This window comes from Gadus macrocephalus, chromosome 13 (genome assembly GCF_031168955.1).
Source record: "Gadus macrocephalus chromosome 13, ASM3116895v1".
Classification (NCBI taxonomy): Eukaryota; Metazoa; Chordata; class Actinopteri; order Gadiformes; family Gadidae; genus Gadus; species Gadus macrocephalus.
In genome coordinates, this window is record NC_082394.1 from 8039844 (window position 1) to 8056740 (window position 16897).

The window sequence follows — 16897 nt, forward strand, 5'->3', positions numbered from 1 at the left end:
GACAATTATTTTTTTTACTATTAACGGAGATTAATCGAGATTTAAAACACTTAGACTAATTTAAGAGAGAGAGTGCAAAAGAAATCGAGGGGTCCGGAGCAAGAATTGACAAAAGACTTTATCGTGCAGAAAAACAACAACGACAACAGCCTGAGTGGGTTTGCAAAGTCACTGCTTGAACTTCGGTCCCAGCCTTACTTTATGCACATACAGGAATTTCTTTATTACAATGGAGGTTTCCTTTACCCAATGGGGTTTCCGCCTAGTCAATCTTCGTCTCAGCGTGTTATCAACCGCGCCCTGGTATGAGGTCCGCAGGGATTAGCCTTGTTAGCCAAAATGACCCAAGGCTGAAAGGTGGAGGTCAACATGACTTGACCCCGCAGTTCCCAGGACATTTCTGTGCACCTACCATCTGCTCTGAACCCAGACTCAGCAAGCATCATGTGTTTTCCACTATTTAAAATATAAAGCCTATTAATAATCATGGTTTACTATAGAATATACTCACTAATTTCTACCACACTATCAAGGGATAACACCCTGTACAGCCCCTTTACAGTCTGAATATAGCAAACGTGTTTCAACAGCGCCCCACTATGAGCAAAAGCATGAACTGCTCCTAAAATCAAGTGACTTCAACTTTATATAGCTCCTCGCCTTCCCTTAAAGTAAACAAATAGTCAAAATCCTTCACACCGAAAGTGTGAATACGTGAGAAATTATGAATACTATTGAGTTTTGATGAATGTGCAACCTTGCCAATGACCCGGAATAGAAGACGTGCGTCATGGGGTCATTCTTGTACATCCATGTCATCACCTCCACCTGGGCGCCTTTGACTTTTCGTTGTTTTCGTGTTGCCAAGTGACATGGAAGATAGAAGTTCCCCGACCTATTGTCCTGTCGTACCCTCCCTCCTCCATATGTATTTAAACCGCGGACTCCGGACCAAGGAGAGACAGCGGAGGAGAATATTTAAGAGGAGGGGGAGCAAGAGAAGAGGAATCCTCACGTCCCTACCGCGAATAAAGACCACCTTTTCACCCGTCCGAATATGGGAGGCCTCGTCTCACACTTTTTGGCTCGCTTCGTTACCATGAAACCCGTCAGAATTCTCATGGGTAAGTACATTTTATTATCTTAATGAATTACTACTACAATGTACTGCAACATGCTTTTAAACAAACATAAAAGGATATACGATTTTGAGATTTACTTTACCGATATTTTTCTATTTTATGTCTACTTAAGAAGTTCCATCAGGAAGACAATGGAAATACATAGGGCAAATAAGAAGGCGTTCATATTGTAGCCTGCACTGATTTAGCGTAATAGAGACAACAACAACAACAACAACAACAACAACAACAACAACACAATTGTTGTCATAATTTTTTTCTTTAACATAATCAATGACGTAAATTACTTTTTTTTTTTTTTTAATACGTTTTCCCCTTGAAGGCAGTATGTATGTATTTCTGTATTATCTGAAGAGCGTTATAAAGTTAATGAGCCCCTTCCCCGTGTAAACAGCGCCTCTGTAGTTGTGCTTGTCTTGTTGAATACTGGTCATGCTTATAGTGGACTTTGCTGACGACAGATCTTGTTTCTTAGTGGGTTGAGTTGACTTCTGGTTTTGTTTCCAAGTTGGTTTAGATGCTGCGGGGAAAACTACTGTCCTGTACAAACTGAAGCTGGGAGAGGTGGTCTCCACCATCCCTACTATAGGTACATCCATCTAGCCTTAACTCCATCCATCAATCATTCTCCAATCCCTCTATCTACCCATCCAGCCTTCATCCATCCATCCATCCGTCTGTCTGACTTATCAGTTGGATTCATGTGTTATACTGTGTTTAACGTGTAGTGCTGGGTTTTCAGGGTTCAACGTTGAGACAGTGGACTATAAGAACGTGAGTTTCACCGTTTGGGACGTTGGGGGACAGAACATCATCAGAACCCTATGGAGACATTACTTCACTAACACACAGGTACTATTAACAGTTCTAGGAAAAATGTTACATTACCACTGAAACTTATACAAATACTACTTTCAAAATAATACAATACTATCATATATCAAATAATACACTACAATACACAGGTACTATCACAGTTCTACTACTAGGAATGCCAGTACATTACTACTGAAACGTTGCCTGGGATCTACTTATTAACAAACTATGGTTACGGTTGTTGACACCGTTCTTTCTGTCTATTTGCCCATCGCTCACCAGGGGCTGATATATGTGGTGGACAGTAACGACCCAGAGAGGATGAAAGAAGCCGCAACAGAGCTGCATCGCATGGTACATTCTCTCTTCTGGATCTATTCTAGTTCATGTTAGTTTGCATTGTGGTTAAGCTTATGGTTGAATTCATCAGAACTCGTGAGTCTGATTCCCCTGCAGGACTTGAATGCATCACGGTTGTCTTCTTGCTTCTAGTTGGAGGAGGATGAGCTGAGGGGCGTGGCCGTGCTGGTAATGGCCAATAAACAGGACCTGCCCAGAGCCATGTCAGTCAGTGACGTAACAGAGGCCCTCGCTCTGTCAGGGCTGTCCAACACGGTAGGGGCTGCGGCTCAGCATTGGCTATCTAAAATATATTGTATTATATTATTAATGACTATTACATATGCATATATATAAAATATATTCATGGCCACCGTGTGTGAACTCTGCAAGCCATGGGCCAATAAGAACCTATAATTACTTCATCACAGCTAAAATGTAATTTGTTGCGTGTTGGCTACCTCAGATTTTTCCACACTGAACTATCATCAGAAGCATGTTTTTAAACTTTATTGATGATCAGCTATGTTAAGGTAGAATACGCGATTTTACATAGGACCTCATTCATTCTACTTGTATTTAAGATGACAGACTCGCTAGCATATGAAATGGCTGCTACAAGTTATCTAGGCTACTGTGATCCATATCCCAGTCATAGAAACTACAAACATAAAGCCCATTTCTGTGCGTGTGTTTACTGGTGATAACTATATGAATAAAACCGTTTCTATTGGTCTAGTGGGGAGTTGTTTTAATAAAAAACCTTTTGTGTGTGTTTAGTGGTCTGTCCAGGGCTGCTGTGCGGTCAGTGGTGCCGGCCTGATGGAGGGACTCGACTGGCTCTCTATACAGGTCCAGAAACACTAGGCCCCCCCGGATCTGGGAACACCTGCTGCACCTTCTGCACCTTATACAGACCCCAACCCATCATGACAAAGTCACTTGGTTCCGCCTCAATGAGTCCAGAACCTTCCGAGAAGGATCTAGTCACTGTCTGTGACAGGCAAAACGAACGTTGGATCGGATTTGTTTGTAAAAGTTGTTTTGTTATGCTTTTATTTTACATTCTTCTTTAAAAGAAAGAGTATATATATTTTTATTGTTTATTGCTGCCTATGTAAAGCACTTTGAATTGCCTATGAATGCAAACTACACTATCAAATATTTTATCATAAATGTAAATAGTCTATTCTGCATCAGCTTTAGTGTAAGATTTATATAAATTATTGAGTGGGAGTTCATACGACGGGAACAATAAAGTTTAATCAAAACAAAGCAGGAAGTGTTTCTGTTACATGCAAGCGGTCCATAGGGTGCATTCACAAATATAACAACATTCAATATATAATGAATCCTAGCCAAGATGGTACTATTGGACACACCCCAGCACAAGAAAGGAAGCCGCTTCCATTGATTATTATGGCAGAGTTTCTATCGCAATGGATTGGTTCATATTACCGTGGTCAGATTAAGTCATATTAGTCTAGGTTACAATGATTTATATTAAGTCTAGGTTAATATGGGTTACATTCGACTAGGGTTAGGAAGTTGGATAAAACACAGGAACCAGTGACTCTTGTTGATGGTTTATTTTCCAACTCATCACATCATCGTCTCATAAAATAAACGGTTCTCCTGTTTCAACATGGTCCTTCAACCACAACACCGTTCACACATGCTGAGTCCAGAGGGGGTCGGGGTTCAGGGTCTGAAGCGCAGGTCACAGACCAGAGCGATGTGGTCAGAGGGGTGGGCCACGCTGGGCAGGGCCTGGTGACTGGTCACCTCCTCGTGGGTGGGCATCGGAATCACCTGATCCACCTGCAGGACAAACGCTGGTATTAGAGGGTAGTAGCTTACTTAGCGTATCATGTAGCCGCTAACTTTGCATAGCACGCAGCCTGGGACTTAGTTCTGCATGTAGCCGTTATCTGATGCGCTGTTTCTTACTTAGCCCAGCATGCAGCACCCGTCCTCATTGCTAAAATATCGTATTTATCTTTGGCTGCATTAGCATGTAGCCGCTTAAAGTCTTGGCATGACACCTAGGATGGTTGTAGAGCAGCATGTAGCTTCACAGTACCTCAAGGCTGTCAGGCTGCAGGAAGACGTAGTCGAGGACGCCGTGGAAGCCCCCTACGTAGTTGGTGTAGGCGGGGTCTCCGCAGGCGCTGAGCAGAGGGGGGAGGGGCGAGCGCAGCTCCATGGGGAGGGCCTCCTCTGGACCACTGGAGACCCAGTCTGGGTGGGAGTCTGGCACCAGACCGCCCTGGATCAGCTGGCAGACACCTGGGAGGGGGTGCTTTATTAATGGATTGTGTTCAGTATTTATATATATTTTATATTGGCTCTTATATTACTGTTTTTGCTTGGCAATTTAAATGCACATTTCCATACCAATAAGCCCTTAAATTTGAATGGGCAGGGAGAGAGAGAGAGAGAGAGAGAGAGAGAGAGAGAGAGAGAGAGAGAGAGAGAGAGAGAGAGAGAGAGAGAGAGAGAGAGAGAGAGAGAGAGAGAGAGAGAAAAATAAGATGAAAGATGCTTATTTCGGCCATTGAATGTTGTCTTTTGGGCAGCTCTTCAGTTAACAGTAAACAACGGTTTCTGTAGCCTAAGCTGATACGGGTAACCTAGGTTTGGGGTTATCAAGGTGTTCGGGAGGGGGTTACCTGAGTCGGGGGTGGAGTTGAAGTCTCCACAGAAGATGAAGGCGGCTCCAGGTGCTTCCTGTTGGATCACATGACTCAGGTGTTGCAGGGCCACGCCCATCTGCACCAGACGGACGTTTCCCCCTGAAGGAACAAAACCAAACATTCAGATCCACAACATTGCAGGAAATGCAAATCCAGCCTTTGTGTGTCAGGGGTTCGCCTCTAGGGTGATAGTAGGTGGGTGGGTGGCTTACCTTTAGGGTGCCAGTACAAATGAGTGTTTCCTACACAGAGCTTATTGGAGGGCTCATTCAGCTTCTCAAACACAGACACCTACAAGAGCGAGAGGGGGAGAAATGTTATTACCCTCATTTCTGTCTTCTTTAAAATCAGAGTCACATGACATCACCAGCCCATCATTGTGTTCCCGTGGTTACCGGAGGGGCCGAGCGTAGCCATGGTTACCTGCAGGGTGGTGGACAGGTGGAGGACCTTGTCCTTGAGGACAGGATTGGCAGAGAGTCTCTCCAGCATGTCGCTGTGCAGGGGGTCTGAGGCCAGCGCTTCGCTTATCATGACGTCGTGACGACTCAGCAGACGCAGCCGTGACCTGGAAACCCCACATCACATGACCAATCACGATCCAATGATGAGGCCACGCTTGGACAGCCTCCCTGTTGGAGCGTGATGATCGTCACTATCCACTAAGGAGGCCAAGCTGAGACAGCCAATCAGCGGGCGAGGAGTGGTTGTGGGCGAGGCTAACCTGCGGTAGAAGGTGGCCAGCCCCTCGTGTTGGCGTTCTTTGACCCGGAAGGTTCCTTCCAGACCGTACGCGTCCAGCGCCGGAGCCAGGCTGTCGGAAAACACTCCTGGAGGACACACAGCACAGTAACATTACATCACATATACTTAGCTGAGACTTTTCACCAAAGGGACTAACAAGAAGTGCATTCTACAAGGAAATAATATAATAATGATCATATAACATATAATAATACAACCCATAAAGAGTAAATATTTGAGTAAATAGAATGATGAATGATTAATAATAAAATAAATAATAAAATGACTTTAACTGCCAAAATATGGAAACTAGTTTCAGCTGTCCTAACGTCAGTGAGGAGCTCGTTCCACCATTGTGGAGCCAGGACAGCAAACAATCAGTTTTTTTCTGAGCGGTTGGGGTCCCTAAGTAGCGAGGCAGTAGCACGCCGGTTGGCGGTCATAGTGCGTAGTGGACCTGATGGGGTGTACGGACTGACCAGGTCCTTGTCAGAGGTCATGGTCCAAGTCTTATGGTCCATCACCTGTGTCGACCTCCTGCAGACAGAGCAGGTCGGCCCTGTATCCCGCCAGCTCCTTCAGCAGGAGGTTGAAGCGGTAGTCCATCTGGAGCGCGTAGGGGGGGCAGTAGGGGTACAGCACCGTCCGGGACATCTCCGTCTGGGCGTACACGTCGGCCAGGATGTTGTAGGACAGCACCCTCAGCCCCTCCGGCCCCGCCTCCCTACCCGTGTAGGCGTGCCGGTTGTCACACGTGCACCAGCCGGGCCCCGCCTCCACCGTCGCCACGGAGACCAGCTCCTTGGGCGGTCCACTGCGCGCCCCGTCCCGAGGGGTGGCGACGACCTTTAGCCTGGAGCCGATGTCCAGGTTAGACGGCACGAAGACACGCCCATTTCCTGCCGGCACCCACTCTGCTTCCCTTGTGGAGGCGTCGCCCTCTGGGCTGGGAGCAGAAGATAGTGGATAAGATAAGATGATTGATTGGCCTGTATAGTAGTATGACATGGTACAGATAGTATAAAAGATAGTGAAATGTAGTACAGTATAGTTTAGAAAACAGTATATTACAGTATAATATAGTTAGCGTGAAAGTTTAGAATAGATAACCTTGCTGCTTCTGTGTACCTTATGGTAGCTTCGTGTTTGTACCAGGTCAACTCACAGTCCTCCAGCCGGCCGAACTCCACCTCAAGCCGGGGGCAGACGGGGAAGCCGGCCAGCAGACAACCTGGCAGCTGGGCACGGGTGAAGTTCGGTCCGTTACGCTGCACCTCGTATCTCATTTCTCCAATGTGGAGGGTCATGCCGTCTTGCCAGGCCTCACTGTTCTCCGCATCCTCTGACACCGGCTCCCCGTTGTACAGCAGCTTCACAACCACCGGCTCGGCGGCAGCCTGGGGGGCTTTGCTCTTCTTGGACTTCTTGGCTCGACCTCCCTGACCGCCGCCCCTGGCCGCGTTGTTAGCGATCCGGAGCAGGACTTTCCCAAGCTCCTCAGTTTGGTCCCGCAGCATGTGTCTGTGGCTACCGTCCAGGATGAACGAGATGGTGAGTTTGGGTTCTCCGGCGACACACCTGACCACGACACTGTCCTCCATCCTGCTTAGGAACCGATGTTTTTGCAAATGAGAAGTCCTCGTAACAGATGTCACACAGCGTGAAAACAATCTCGAGGTCGTTGGAAGATATTTTAACATAAGGATGGCAACAGGACACAAAACACAAAGAGCTAAACCTGTAATATTAACAGCACGGTCCAGCGGGTTTTTATCTGTATATTCCTGTTTGATGTCAGAACAATAAAACCCGACACGGAGAAACTCAACCTGTCTGAGGTTAAACTCAACTCGCTCATTTCAAAGACAACATGAAGCCATTTTCCCCTATAATCCACAGAACGTGTGTCAACATAGGCAATGGTGTTCACAACAATTTAATTCGTGTGATGTCAAACGTCTGTTTGACATGTCTATTTGCTTTTATTTCATTCCATCTTTCTCGCTGTCTAGTGTTTTCGATGTCACTCTCCCATGCGGAATATTCCTGTGTTGTGATGAGGATTCTTCTTCCGGGTGGTGGTGTCAGCAAGAGCAATCGAATCAGCGGCGCCCAGTGGTCAGGAGACAACATTACAGCCGCAGTTGAACTATAACTACAAAATAGTTACAATAAATATTAATAGTTTTAATACAAAATGTAATTGTACAATAATAATAATTGTATTCTTGTAAAAAAAAACACGTTATGTATGTAAAGCAACAGTTACAAAAACTATGCATTTGCATGATTATATACATATCTATAAAAATGCTAAATCTGTAATAGATTACAAAAACTGTAATAAATCTCGCTTCAAAATAAATCAAGGAAAGATGACAAACTATTTTGTTTGTTATAAAACACTGTTTATTACAAATGATTCAAGGTTATAGTCTATTGCAAAGACACTTAAAGGTTGATGTTGTGGAACTGTTGTTATTTTGTATTGTCAGGTAACACCTGACTCAGTAAATAAACAAGCTTTGTGTTTCCAACATAACGAACTTTCCGTTATCGACAATTTATACTGTACAAGCCAAAGAACACAGAATTAGAACATAGATTAGTTAAAACCTGTAGTGGTTCAAATCATGAACGCCTAAACTCAATCCTTTCTTAGGTTTAGTCAATCATTTCAGGACAGTTATGATCATGAACAGTTGATTCCTTAAAAGGGTAACTATGTTTCACATTAGGAGATACTGTCATCATTGTGATTAGCTTGATGTCCATCTGATGGCACGGTTAAACAACCCTTCCTCTCCTCTCCTCCCCTCCACTTCTCCTCTCATGTATTAATGCATCTTCAGACACTTCACAAGGCTTCACAGCTACGATAAATACATATTTATAAATACATGAATAAATACATACGATATGAGGTTTGTCATGTCAGGAGGCAGTGGGACGTCTATAAAACCCTGCTGTAAGCGGGGATCCACATAATATTATCTGTATGTTTCAGTTTCCTCACTAAACCGTGGGTTGTGCTTTGATCAGGAGTAAGGTTCTGAGATGGCACGCTGCTGTATGAATATGTACGTGTTCTCCTTCTTCCGCTCGAAGTTCAAGTTCTTAATGATTCAAGAAGTCCAGAACCGTTCCAAACACCAACCCTACCCTCATTCTGTAGTCCTGAGAGGTAGTAACATCACGTTGTAGTCCTTGTACGTTTAACGTGATGCAGACTGGAATCCTCACGTGATTGCCCGATGGCCAACTATAGCTGGCCTAAAGGCAGCTGAGGCACCAATATTGTTGCCGTGGGGGCGGGGGGGGGCATGGCATGTAAAACACACAGAGGAGTTAGGGTTGGACTCAGCATTCTACACATGATGAGCATCCAGCAGAGTGGTGGACACTAGGTTAGGCATTAGGGATATAGGCAGCCAACCGCCATGGATTCAGTGCTTCTAACTCCAATGACATGGATTTAGGTTTAGAAATCAGGAAAGCCGTAAGCGTTTTGATTCATTTGGGCAAACAAAGCTGATGAGACACACCTCGATAGGTCAGCGTAAACCGGGTCAGTTTAAATAGTTTGATCTTTGAGTCGAGTTTAGGAGGAGAATCTTAACTTTCAGGAATGCCCCATTAGCATTGGGCTTTAACGCTCCAGTACATAGGAAAACATCTGCAACACTTGCAACGCAGACACTGAAAGTTCATCATGTGTTGACCACTTAAAGGGGACATATTATACCACCAGGTGTGAGTGTGATTAGCCTTACAAACCGTTTCGAAAATCTGCCCCATATGACATCACTAGTGGGCGTGTCCACCTAGATCTGTGCTGGATGGATCAGTCTACCAGCCTACCCAGTGGACTTTAGCAAACGTTGCTCATCTATCCAGCACACATCTAGGTGGACACGCCCACTAGTGATGTCATATGGGGCAGATTTTCGAAACGGCTTGTAGGGCTAATCACACATGTTCTGGGTCCGATTACCCTCAATCCCTGCCAAGCTGCTCCTTTGCGATACTACTGAAGGGGCCGGGAGAGCCAGGGGACCCGGGAGAGCCAGGGGACCCGGGAGAGCCAGGGGACCCAGGAGAGCCAGGGGACCCGGGAGAGCCAGGGGACCCGGGCTCTACGGGCTGCTCTTGTCGGCTGAAGCGGTGTCGGAGTCGGGTGCGCGGGGGAAGTACACGGTGGTCTTGTGGTCGTAGTCGTCGACGTGCCGGAGGTGCACCACCATGTGGAGGGCGTAGGCCAGCACCAGGAGGAGGATGAGGGAGGAGATCAGACCCATCAGCACCGCCGGCGTCAGGAAGGTAGCGCAGTCGGCCGGGGACGAGAACTTCCCCGAAAACACGTTGAAGGCCTGGAGCTGCCAGGGGGACCAGATGTTAGAATAGATGGAGATACTAGGGGGACCAGATGTTAGAATAGATGGAGATACCAGGGGGACCAGATGTTAGAATAGATGGAGATACTAGGGGGACCAGATGTTAGAATAGATGGAGATACCAGGGGGACCAGATGTTAGAATAGATGGAGATACCAGGGGGACCAGATGTTAGAATAGATGGAGATACCAGGGGGACCAGATGTTAATACAGCTGGAGATACCAGGGGGACCAGATGTTAATACAGCTGGAGATACCAGGGGGACCAGATGTTAATACAGCTGGAGATACCAGGGGGACCAGATGTTAATACAGCTGGAGATACCAGGGGAACCAGATGTTAATACAGCTGGAGATACCAGGGGAACCAGATGTTAGAATAGATGGAGATACCAGGGGGACCAGATGTTAGAATAGATGGAGATACCAGGGGAACCAGATGTTAATACAGCTGGAGATACCAGGAGAACCAGATGTTAGAAAATAACCAAATAGAGACGACAGGTAGCGAGACAGACGGGTAGAGAGAGAGAGAGGTACCTGGAAGTCTGTGAAGGTGAGGCTCCAGAGGCGCGCGGGGTCGGTGCTGCCGCTGGCCACCAGCAGGGGGCTGTAGCGGGGCAGGTTGCTGACGTGCTGACAGTGGTAGGACGAGGTGGCCGGAGCGTACACTTCCGTCACGTTGAAGCGCGCCTCCTCGCTCCAGTTGTAGTGCAGGGAGACACGGTCCAAGGAGAACCAGCTCTGACCCGCAGACTCATAGAATTTACTGGACATCTGGAGCCTGGGGGTGGGGTGGGGGGGGGATTAACACAAGCCTGTCGCAGCCATGGGCCCCATTCCCCGTCATCAGGGGTAAATGAGGCAGTAGTGTTTAGTAGTACTAACTTGTTTTTTCCTTTGTGCAATTCTTTAACTGCGTGTCAATGTAAATATTAATTTTCCTTAATATAGATATAAAGATATTTAACCTTATTGACAGGGCTCTCAAATCTTCAACATCTCCAAACTTCAGGACCAGTCTGAGAGAGAGAGAGAGAGAGAGAGAGAGAGAGAGAGAGAGAGAGAGAGAGAGAGAGAGAGAGAGAGAGAGAGATTTAATTAATCAAATTGTTCTGCCTCGGTAATCAGATTAAGGATTAATATGCAATATTTGTAGGTGTGTGATAGGACTGACTGGGCCTAGTCCTATATGTTGAGCTGTGTGAATCGACTGACTGGCTGTGGTTCTATATGTTGAGCTGTGTGATTCGACTGACTGGCTGTGGTTCTATATGTTGAGCTGTGTGATTCGACTGACTGGCTGTGGTTCTGTATGTTGAGCTGTGTGATTCGACTGACTGGCTGTGGTTCTATATGTTGAGCTGTGTGATTCGACTGACTGGCTGTGGTTCTGTATGTTGAGCTGTGTGATTCGACTGACTGGCTGTGGTTCTATATGTTGAGCTGTGTGATTCGACTGACTGGCTGTGGTTCTGTATGTTGAGCTGTGTGATTCGACTGACTGGCTGTGGTTCTGTATGTTGAGCTGTGTGATTCGACTGACTGGCTGTGGTTCTGTATGTTGAGCTGTGTGATTCGACTGACTGGCTGTGGTTCTATATGTTGAGCTGTGTGATTCGACTGACTGGCTGTGGTTCTGTATGTTGAGCTGTGTGATTCGACTGACTGGGCCTTGTCCTTGTAGCAGACGGACCCCCTGGTGTCCACGGGGCTGTCAGGGGAGAAGGCGCGCTGGGTCAGGTCCACCAAGCTGTTGTTCTGGTAGCGCAGAGCGATCCTCCGAGCCCGGAAAAGAATACACGGCTTGCCATCCCCCATCACCTGATGAAGCAGGTAACACTATAGGTGCTATTGGGCTTAACATCTCTAACCTTACACGTAAACGTAACCATCTCCAAACTAGCACCTTAACAACCCTTCTCTAACCTAACGCGTAAACTTAACCATCTCTAAACTAGTACATTAACAAACCTTCTCTAAACCAGTATTGTAAAGAACCATCTCTAACCTAATAAGTAAACTTAACCATCTCTAAACTAATATGTAAACTTAACCATCTCTAAACTAATATGTAAACTTAACCATCTCTTACCTAATATATAAACTTAACCATCTCTTACCTAATACCTTAGAGAACCATCTGTAACCTATTACCTACAATTAACCATATCTAACCTTTTACCAGAGTTCAATCTAAACTATGCTACTCGTCTAGTGTTTATAAACTAGTGTGGAGATGTGAGGGGTGCAGAACTACTCCACCTTGAGGGGAGGAAAGGGAACTGCAGCTCCAGGCGTCTGCAGTAACCTCCGGGATGACCCTGTCTGCAGTGCAGACAAACACAGTCAGTAATACTGCAGTACTAATACTACGAATACATACCAGTACAGACTATACCAATATTCTGAATCCAAATATTTCAGAATAAATTACAAATAATATAATATTATGAACATTTTATATCAAATCGTGTTAACATCATTGTGATGTTATGTTATGATAGTGGTGATGTTGTGTTAGATGGATGGGGGGGATGGTATTTGAGAGATGGATGAATGAAGGGTGGTTGGATGGACAAATGATGGATGGATAGATGGATGAGCTATTGATTCGATTCTGAGCGATGCTTACCTGCAGTAAACTTCTTAGGGTGTGGCCAGCAGGGACATGCCCCTCCCCCCTTCTCACCCCCACAAGTTCCGAACCTGAGAGAGACAGAGAGCGAGAGAGAGAGAGAGAGAGAGAGAGAGAGAGAGAGAGAGAGAGAGAGAGAGAGAGAGAGAGAGAGAGAGAGAGAGAGAGAGAGAGAGAGAGAGACACACACACACACACACACACACACACACACACACACACACACACACACACACACACACACACACACACACACACACACACACACACACAGCAAGAGAGGGCAAGAGAGACAAAGAGTGACACAGAGAGAGAGGGAGGATTAGATTTAATCTCTAATCAATAAACTGGAGACACTTCACCTGTCAATCTTCTCATCTCACACAGAACAGTGTCCTTCAAACACATCTAGTATAGAGCACAATATATTCAACATTCAAAGAGCTTCCTCAGCATAGGAAACATACATTTACCTTGTTAAACCAAAGAAAGTATAATAAAAAAAAATATGATATATCACAAATTAAAATATGTGTATATATAGATCTAAGATAGATAGATGGATAAAATACATAAAATGCATAACAGAAAGAGTGCATTACAAACAAATCCCGATAAATAAACCGAACAACACATTGGTAAAAGAAGAGAACAGGAATTCAGGGCGCTGAATTGTGTGTGTCAAAAGTGCTCACTCAGAGGGAGCACCACAGATGGAGTGGTCTCCCCCCTCCAGATGGATCAGAATGTCATTGGTTATCCAGTATGTTATTATAGAATGATAGATAGTTACCATTTATCCTGGAATTCAGGATTGATGAAAGAGCCCTTCAGAGAGAAGAACAAAGAAAGATTTGAATTATGTAATAATAAAATAAAATAAATGATGTCCTAAGCAGTGAAACAACACATTAGTATAGTATACTTTCAGACAGATGGGTCTTTGGACAGGCCGAGAGGCAGCCAGACAGACAGACAGACAGACAGAAAAGCTTTTAATTACAAATACCCAGAAATAGTCACTACAGAGTAGGCCAGACTTTGTTTGTTGCGTAAAATAGATACAAGTGTTTTAGTTTTTCTGTCCCGTAAAATTTCTTTGATTAATTTTGATTTACTGATTTGCTGGAGAGAGGCGGCAGAATATTTTTTTCGTTAAACCAAGCTGTAAAATAACCTGTAATTATACTATTTAAATGTAATGAGATTTCAGGCCAATCTAACTTTCGGAGTCTTGTAAACCCATGAGAGTTGGGTACTTTGTGTGCATGACACAAACAAAACAATTAATATTAAATTAAAATATCCCATTAGAGACTAAAGGCAAGCTCTGATCTACACAAGCAATAGAACCCCGTAACCATTGTTAGTGCCTTGCTCTACCTACTGAACTTCCCAGGGGATATAACCCCTAACCACGCAGTGTTAGTGCCTTGCTCGACCTACTGAGCTACACAGGGAATAGAACCAACAACGCAGTGCTGGGTGGACAGCGGTTACACTAGTACACAGCACTAGACGGTTGTGTGAGTGTTGCTACACATGATGGATGAGCTGTCAGAAGGAGAGCAGAGTTGGTTGGGACAGGATGGTTGGTTTAGTGTGTTGGGAGCCTAATCTGCCCTAGATGTGGGCTGGAGCGCGGCGAGCGCGAGCCGCCTGGGTCAGCGACTGCTTAGACCTCGGCTCCAATACGCCACCAATTAGTTCCTTCTTCTGATGTCTGCACCAATCAGAGTCACGCTGCAGCTCCAGAAGCCCATGGGGTCAAACTGACTGAACCAACCGCGGAGAGGAGGAGGAGACCGAACGTGATGAGATGTTCCCGTGTGTCTGGTCGGCCGTCACCATGACAGGATTACGGTGATAGTGTGAGACTGCAGGTAATCTGTCACGTGTCATGAGACATCTCAGATCACATGACCAAACAGGGTCACCTGAATCCTCATCTCCTCCCCCTCCCACACCTTGATCCCCCCCCCCCCCCCCCCCCAACAATCGCTCCTCCTCCAGGGAGCATCATAGAAATGAATCATGTAACAAAAACGTAATAAAAGACAGTAGAAGGCCGACCTGATCTCCAGGTTTAAGCTTGGTGATAACGATTAACTAACGGGATTTCCACAGTTAGACTGATTCATCCAATAAAGTGTATCCCATAAAGCCAGATCAATGGAGGTAATCCTTAAGAGTTGATCTCCTAAACTCTTTGATCCCATTGAAAAGATCTTGTGAGATCACCTCAAACAGCACGAGATGCCCCCGAGCCGTTCACTCCACGCCTGACCCACATCCGAGTGTAGAGTCTACAGTAGTGTACCTGTAGAGTATACTAACCTAGATATGAAAGCAGACTTACCTACCTGTGTAGAGTATACTAACCTACCTGTATAGGAGAGTAGATTAACATACCTAGAGTAAACTTACAGTAGACCTGTAAGGACTAACCTATCTATAGAGATACTAACCTCCCTGTTAGGAGGAGACTCACCTAATAGACTTACCTTCCTGTAGAGCAGCCTAACTTACCTAGGGTAAACTAACCGTATACCTGTAGACTACCCTAACTAGAGTATATTAACCATTTACCTTAAGATTAACCTACCTGTAAAGAAACTAACCAAATACCTCTAGATAAACCTACCTGTAGAATATGCTAACCGAATCCCTGGAGACTCACTACCTATAGAGTTAATAACCAAATACCTTTAGACTAAGTCAGCAGACCCTTTGAATATTTGATCAGATCAATCTAGATATTCAGAAAATAACATGCTGCACGGACAAAGGATCTCTAGGAAAACATAGAGCAGTGTGACAATATTTACATAGTTAATGTTATATATTATGTGGTACAACAGTAGTACTGTGGTACTACTACAGTACCACAGTAATCAATCAGTACTATCACAGTTCTACCATACTACTGTTGGAACCGGGGTTCTATGTTATGTTATGTTATCTATGTTATGTGGTACTATGTTTGTGGTACCCTAATAGTAAAGAGTACTAACATAGAATTACAGTACTCACACAGTACCACTAATCAAGTCCTTTCATATAACCACTGAGACCACTAATAGACATTAGAAATTATATATTTCCAATCTTGTCCTTTGTATAATCTGATCAGTAACATGCGGTTTAGACACAATAGAGATCATCATGCACACACACACACACACACACACACACACACACACACACACACACACACACACACACACACACACACACACACACACACACACACACACACACACACACACACACACACACACACACACACACTTGTATCTCATCCTGTTCTATAATCCGTCCTTGGTCTCTGTTCGCAGTCGACCCTTTTCCGCGCGCCATCTCTCTCTCTCTCTCTCTCTCTCTCTCTCTCTCTCTCTCTCTCTCTCTCTCTCTCTCTCTCTCTCTCTCTCTCTCTCTCTTTCATTCTCTCTCTATATATCTCTATCATTCTCTCGCTCTTTCATTGTCTCTCTATCTCGCTCTCTCTCTCCCCCTCTCATTCCTTCATCCTCTCATGCTCTTTGTCTCCCTCACCTGTCTCCCTCGGCGGGCTCGTGGCAGGTAGCTAGCTGGGAATACAGGGACAGAAGAGCCCACAGCCAAGCGCGAGCTAACATCCTGACGTGCTGTAGTTACAATACCGAAACACACTGCGAATTCCTTCTCTCTCGCTCTCTCTTTGACACTGTCTCTCCTCCCCTCTTTCTCTCTATCTTGCTCAGTCTGCCAGTTGAAGCTCTCTCTACATCTTAATCTGATTTGATGACAGCTCGTGCCTCCAAACTCATATGATTGATGCTGCACGAAGCCAATCAGAACGCGATAACAGAGACAGTGGGCGGCAACCTTACTTTTGCCACGCCCGTTGATTTACGCGCACTCTTCACACGCGCGAACACCAGTACGCACGCATTGTGCATCAAATATATTGATAACACAAGATATTGCTTGTTTGACCATTTCTTTATTTGATTATTTATTTATCTTTTTCCACAATGTCTTGTTTTTTAAAAAATTGTATGATGACTATATGCTCTGTAAGGTGACCTTGGGTGTTTTGAAAGGCGCCTCTAAATTAAATGTATTATTATTATTATTATTATTAT

General features: G+C 45.1%; 3 protein-coding genes across 3 annotated transcripts; 1 reads left to right on the forward strand and 2 right to left on the reverse strand.

Moving 5' to 3' along the window:
* Positions 1 to 797: 797 nt before the first annotated feature.
* On the forward strand, positions 798 to 3572 carry LOC132470431 (ADP-ribosylation factor-like). Its single transcript, XM_060069056.1, has 6 exons — positions 798 to 1124; positions 1651 to 1731; positions 1885 to 1994; positions 2241 to 2312; positions 2451 to 2573; positions 3078 to 3572. The coding sequence occupies exons 1-6, from the start codon at positions 1058 to 1060 to the stop codon at positions 3162 to 3164; spliced, it is 540 nt and encodes a 179-aa protein (XP_059925039.1). The 5' UTR covers positions 798 to 1057; the 3' UTR covers positions 3165 to 3572.
* Positions 3573 to 3871: 299 nt separating this feature from the next.
* pde12 (phosphodiesterase 12) lies at positions 3872 to 7804 on the reverse strand. Its single transcript, XM_060069054.1, has 8 exons — positions 6866 to 7804; positions 6262 to 6683; positions 5718 to 5823; positions 5417 to 5561; positions 5206 to 5284; positions 4970 to 5092; positions 4381 to 4586; positions 3872 to 4118 (listed from the first exon to the last, which is right to left on the reverse strand). The coding sequence occupies exons 1-8, from the start codon at positions 7435 to 7437 to the stop codon at positions 3999 to 4001; spliced, it is 1773 nt and encodes a 590-aa protein (XP_059925037.1). The 5' UTR covers positions 7438 to 7804; the 3' UTR covers positions 3872 to 3998.
* A 319-nt stretch (positions 7805 to 8123) lies between these two features.
* atp6ap1la (ATPase H+ transporting accessory protein 1 like a) lies at positions 8124 to 16597 on the reverse strand. The gene is made up of 8 exons (XM_060069055.1): positions 16326 to 16597; positions 13564 to 13598; positions 12768 to 12841; positions 12398 to 12460; positions 11802 to 11956; positions 11104 to 11154; positions 10673 to 10916; positions 8124 to 10113 (listed from the first exon to the last, which is right to left on the reverse strand). The coding sequence occupies exons 1-8, from the start codon at positions 16406 to 16408 to the stop codon at positions 9874 to 9876; spliced, it is 945 nt and encodes a 314-aa protein (XP_059925038.1). The 5' UTR covers positions 16409 to 16597; the 3' UTR covers positions 8124 to 9873.
* Positions 16598 to 16897: the final 300 nt, after the last annotated feature.

Excerpts from the sequence above, each read along its gene's own strand:
- atp6ap1la (XM_060069055.1), bottom strand. The coding sequence starts at position 16,408 with ATGTTAGCTCGCGCTTGGCTGTGGGCTCTTCTGTCCCTGTATTCCCAG. Across the intron at positions 12,842-13,563 it reads CCTGAATTCCAGGATAAATG|GTTCGGAACTTGTGGGGGTG; the intron begins GTAACTATCTAT and ends TGTCTCTCTCAG. Across the intron at positions 10,114-10,672 it reads TCACCTTCACAGACTTCCAG|CTCCAGGCCTTCAACGTGTT; the intron begins GTACCTCTCTCT and ends TCCCCCTGGCAG.
- LOC132470431 (XM_060069056.1), top strand. The coding sequence starts at position 1,058 with ATGGGAGGCCTCGTCTCACACTTTTTGGCTCGCTTCGTTACCATGAAA. Across the intron at positions 2,313-2,450 it reads CAACAGAGCTGCATCGCATG|TTGGAGGAGGATGAGCTGAG; the intron begins GTACATTCTCTC and ends TCTTGCTTCTAG. Across the intron at positions 2,574-3,077 it reads TGTCAGGGCTGTCCAACACG|TGGTCTGTCCAGGGCTGCTG; the intron begins GTAGGGGCTGCG and ends GTGTGTGTTTAG.
- pde12 (XM_060069054.1), bottom strand. The coding sequence starts at position 7,437 with ATGTTAAAATATCTTCCAACGACCTCGAGATTGTTTTCACGCTGTGTG. Across the intron at positions 5,824-6,261 it reads TCTGCAGGAGGTCGACACAG|GAGTGTTTTCCGACAGCCTG; the intron begins GTGATGGACCAT and ends TGTGTCCTCCAG. Across the intron at positions 4,587-4,969 it reads CAACTCCACCCCCGACTCAG|GTGTCTGCCAGCTGATCCAG; the intron begins GTAACCCCCTCC and ends ACCCCCTCCCAG.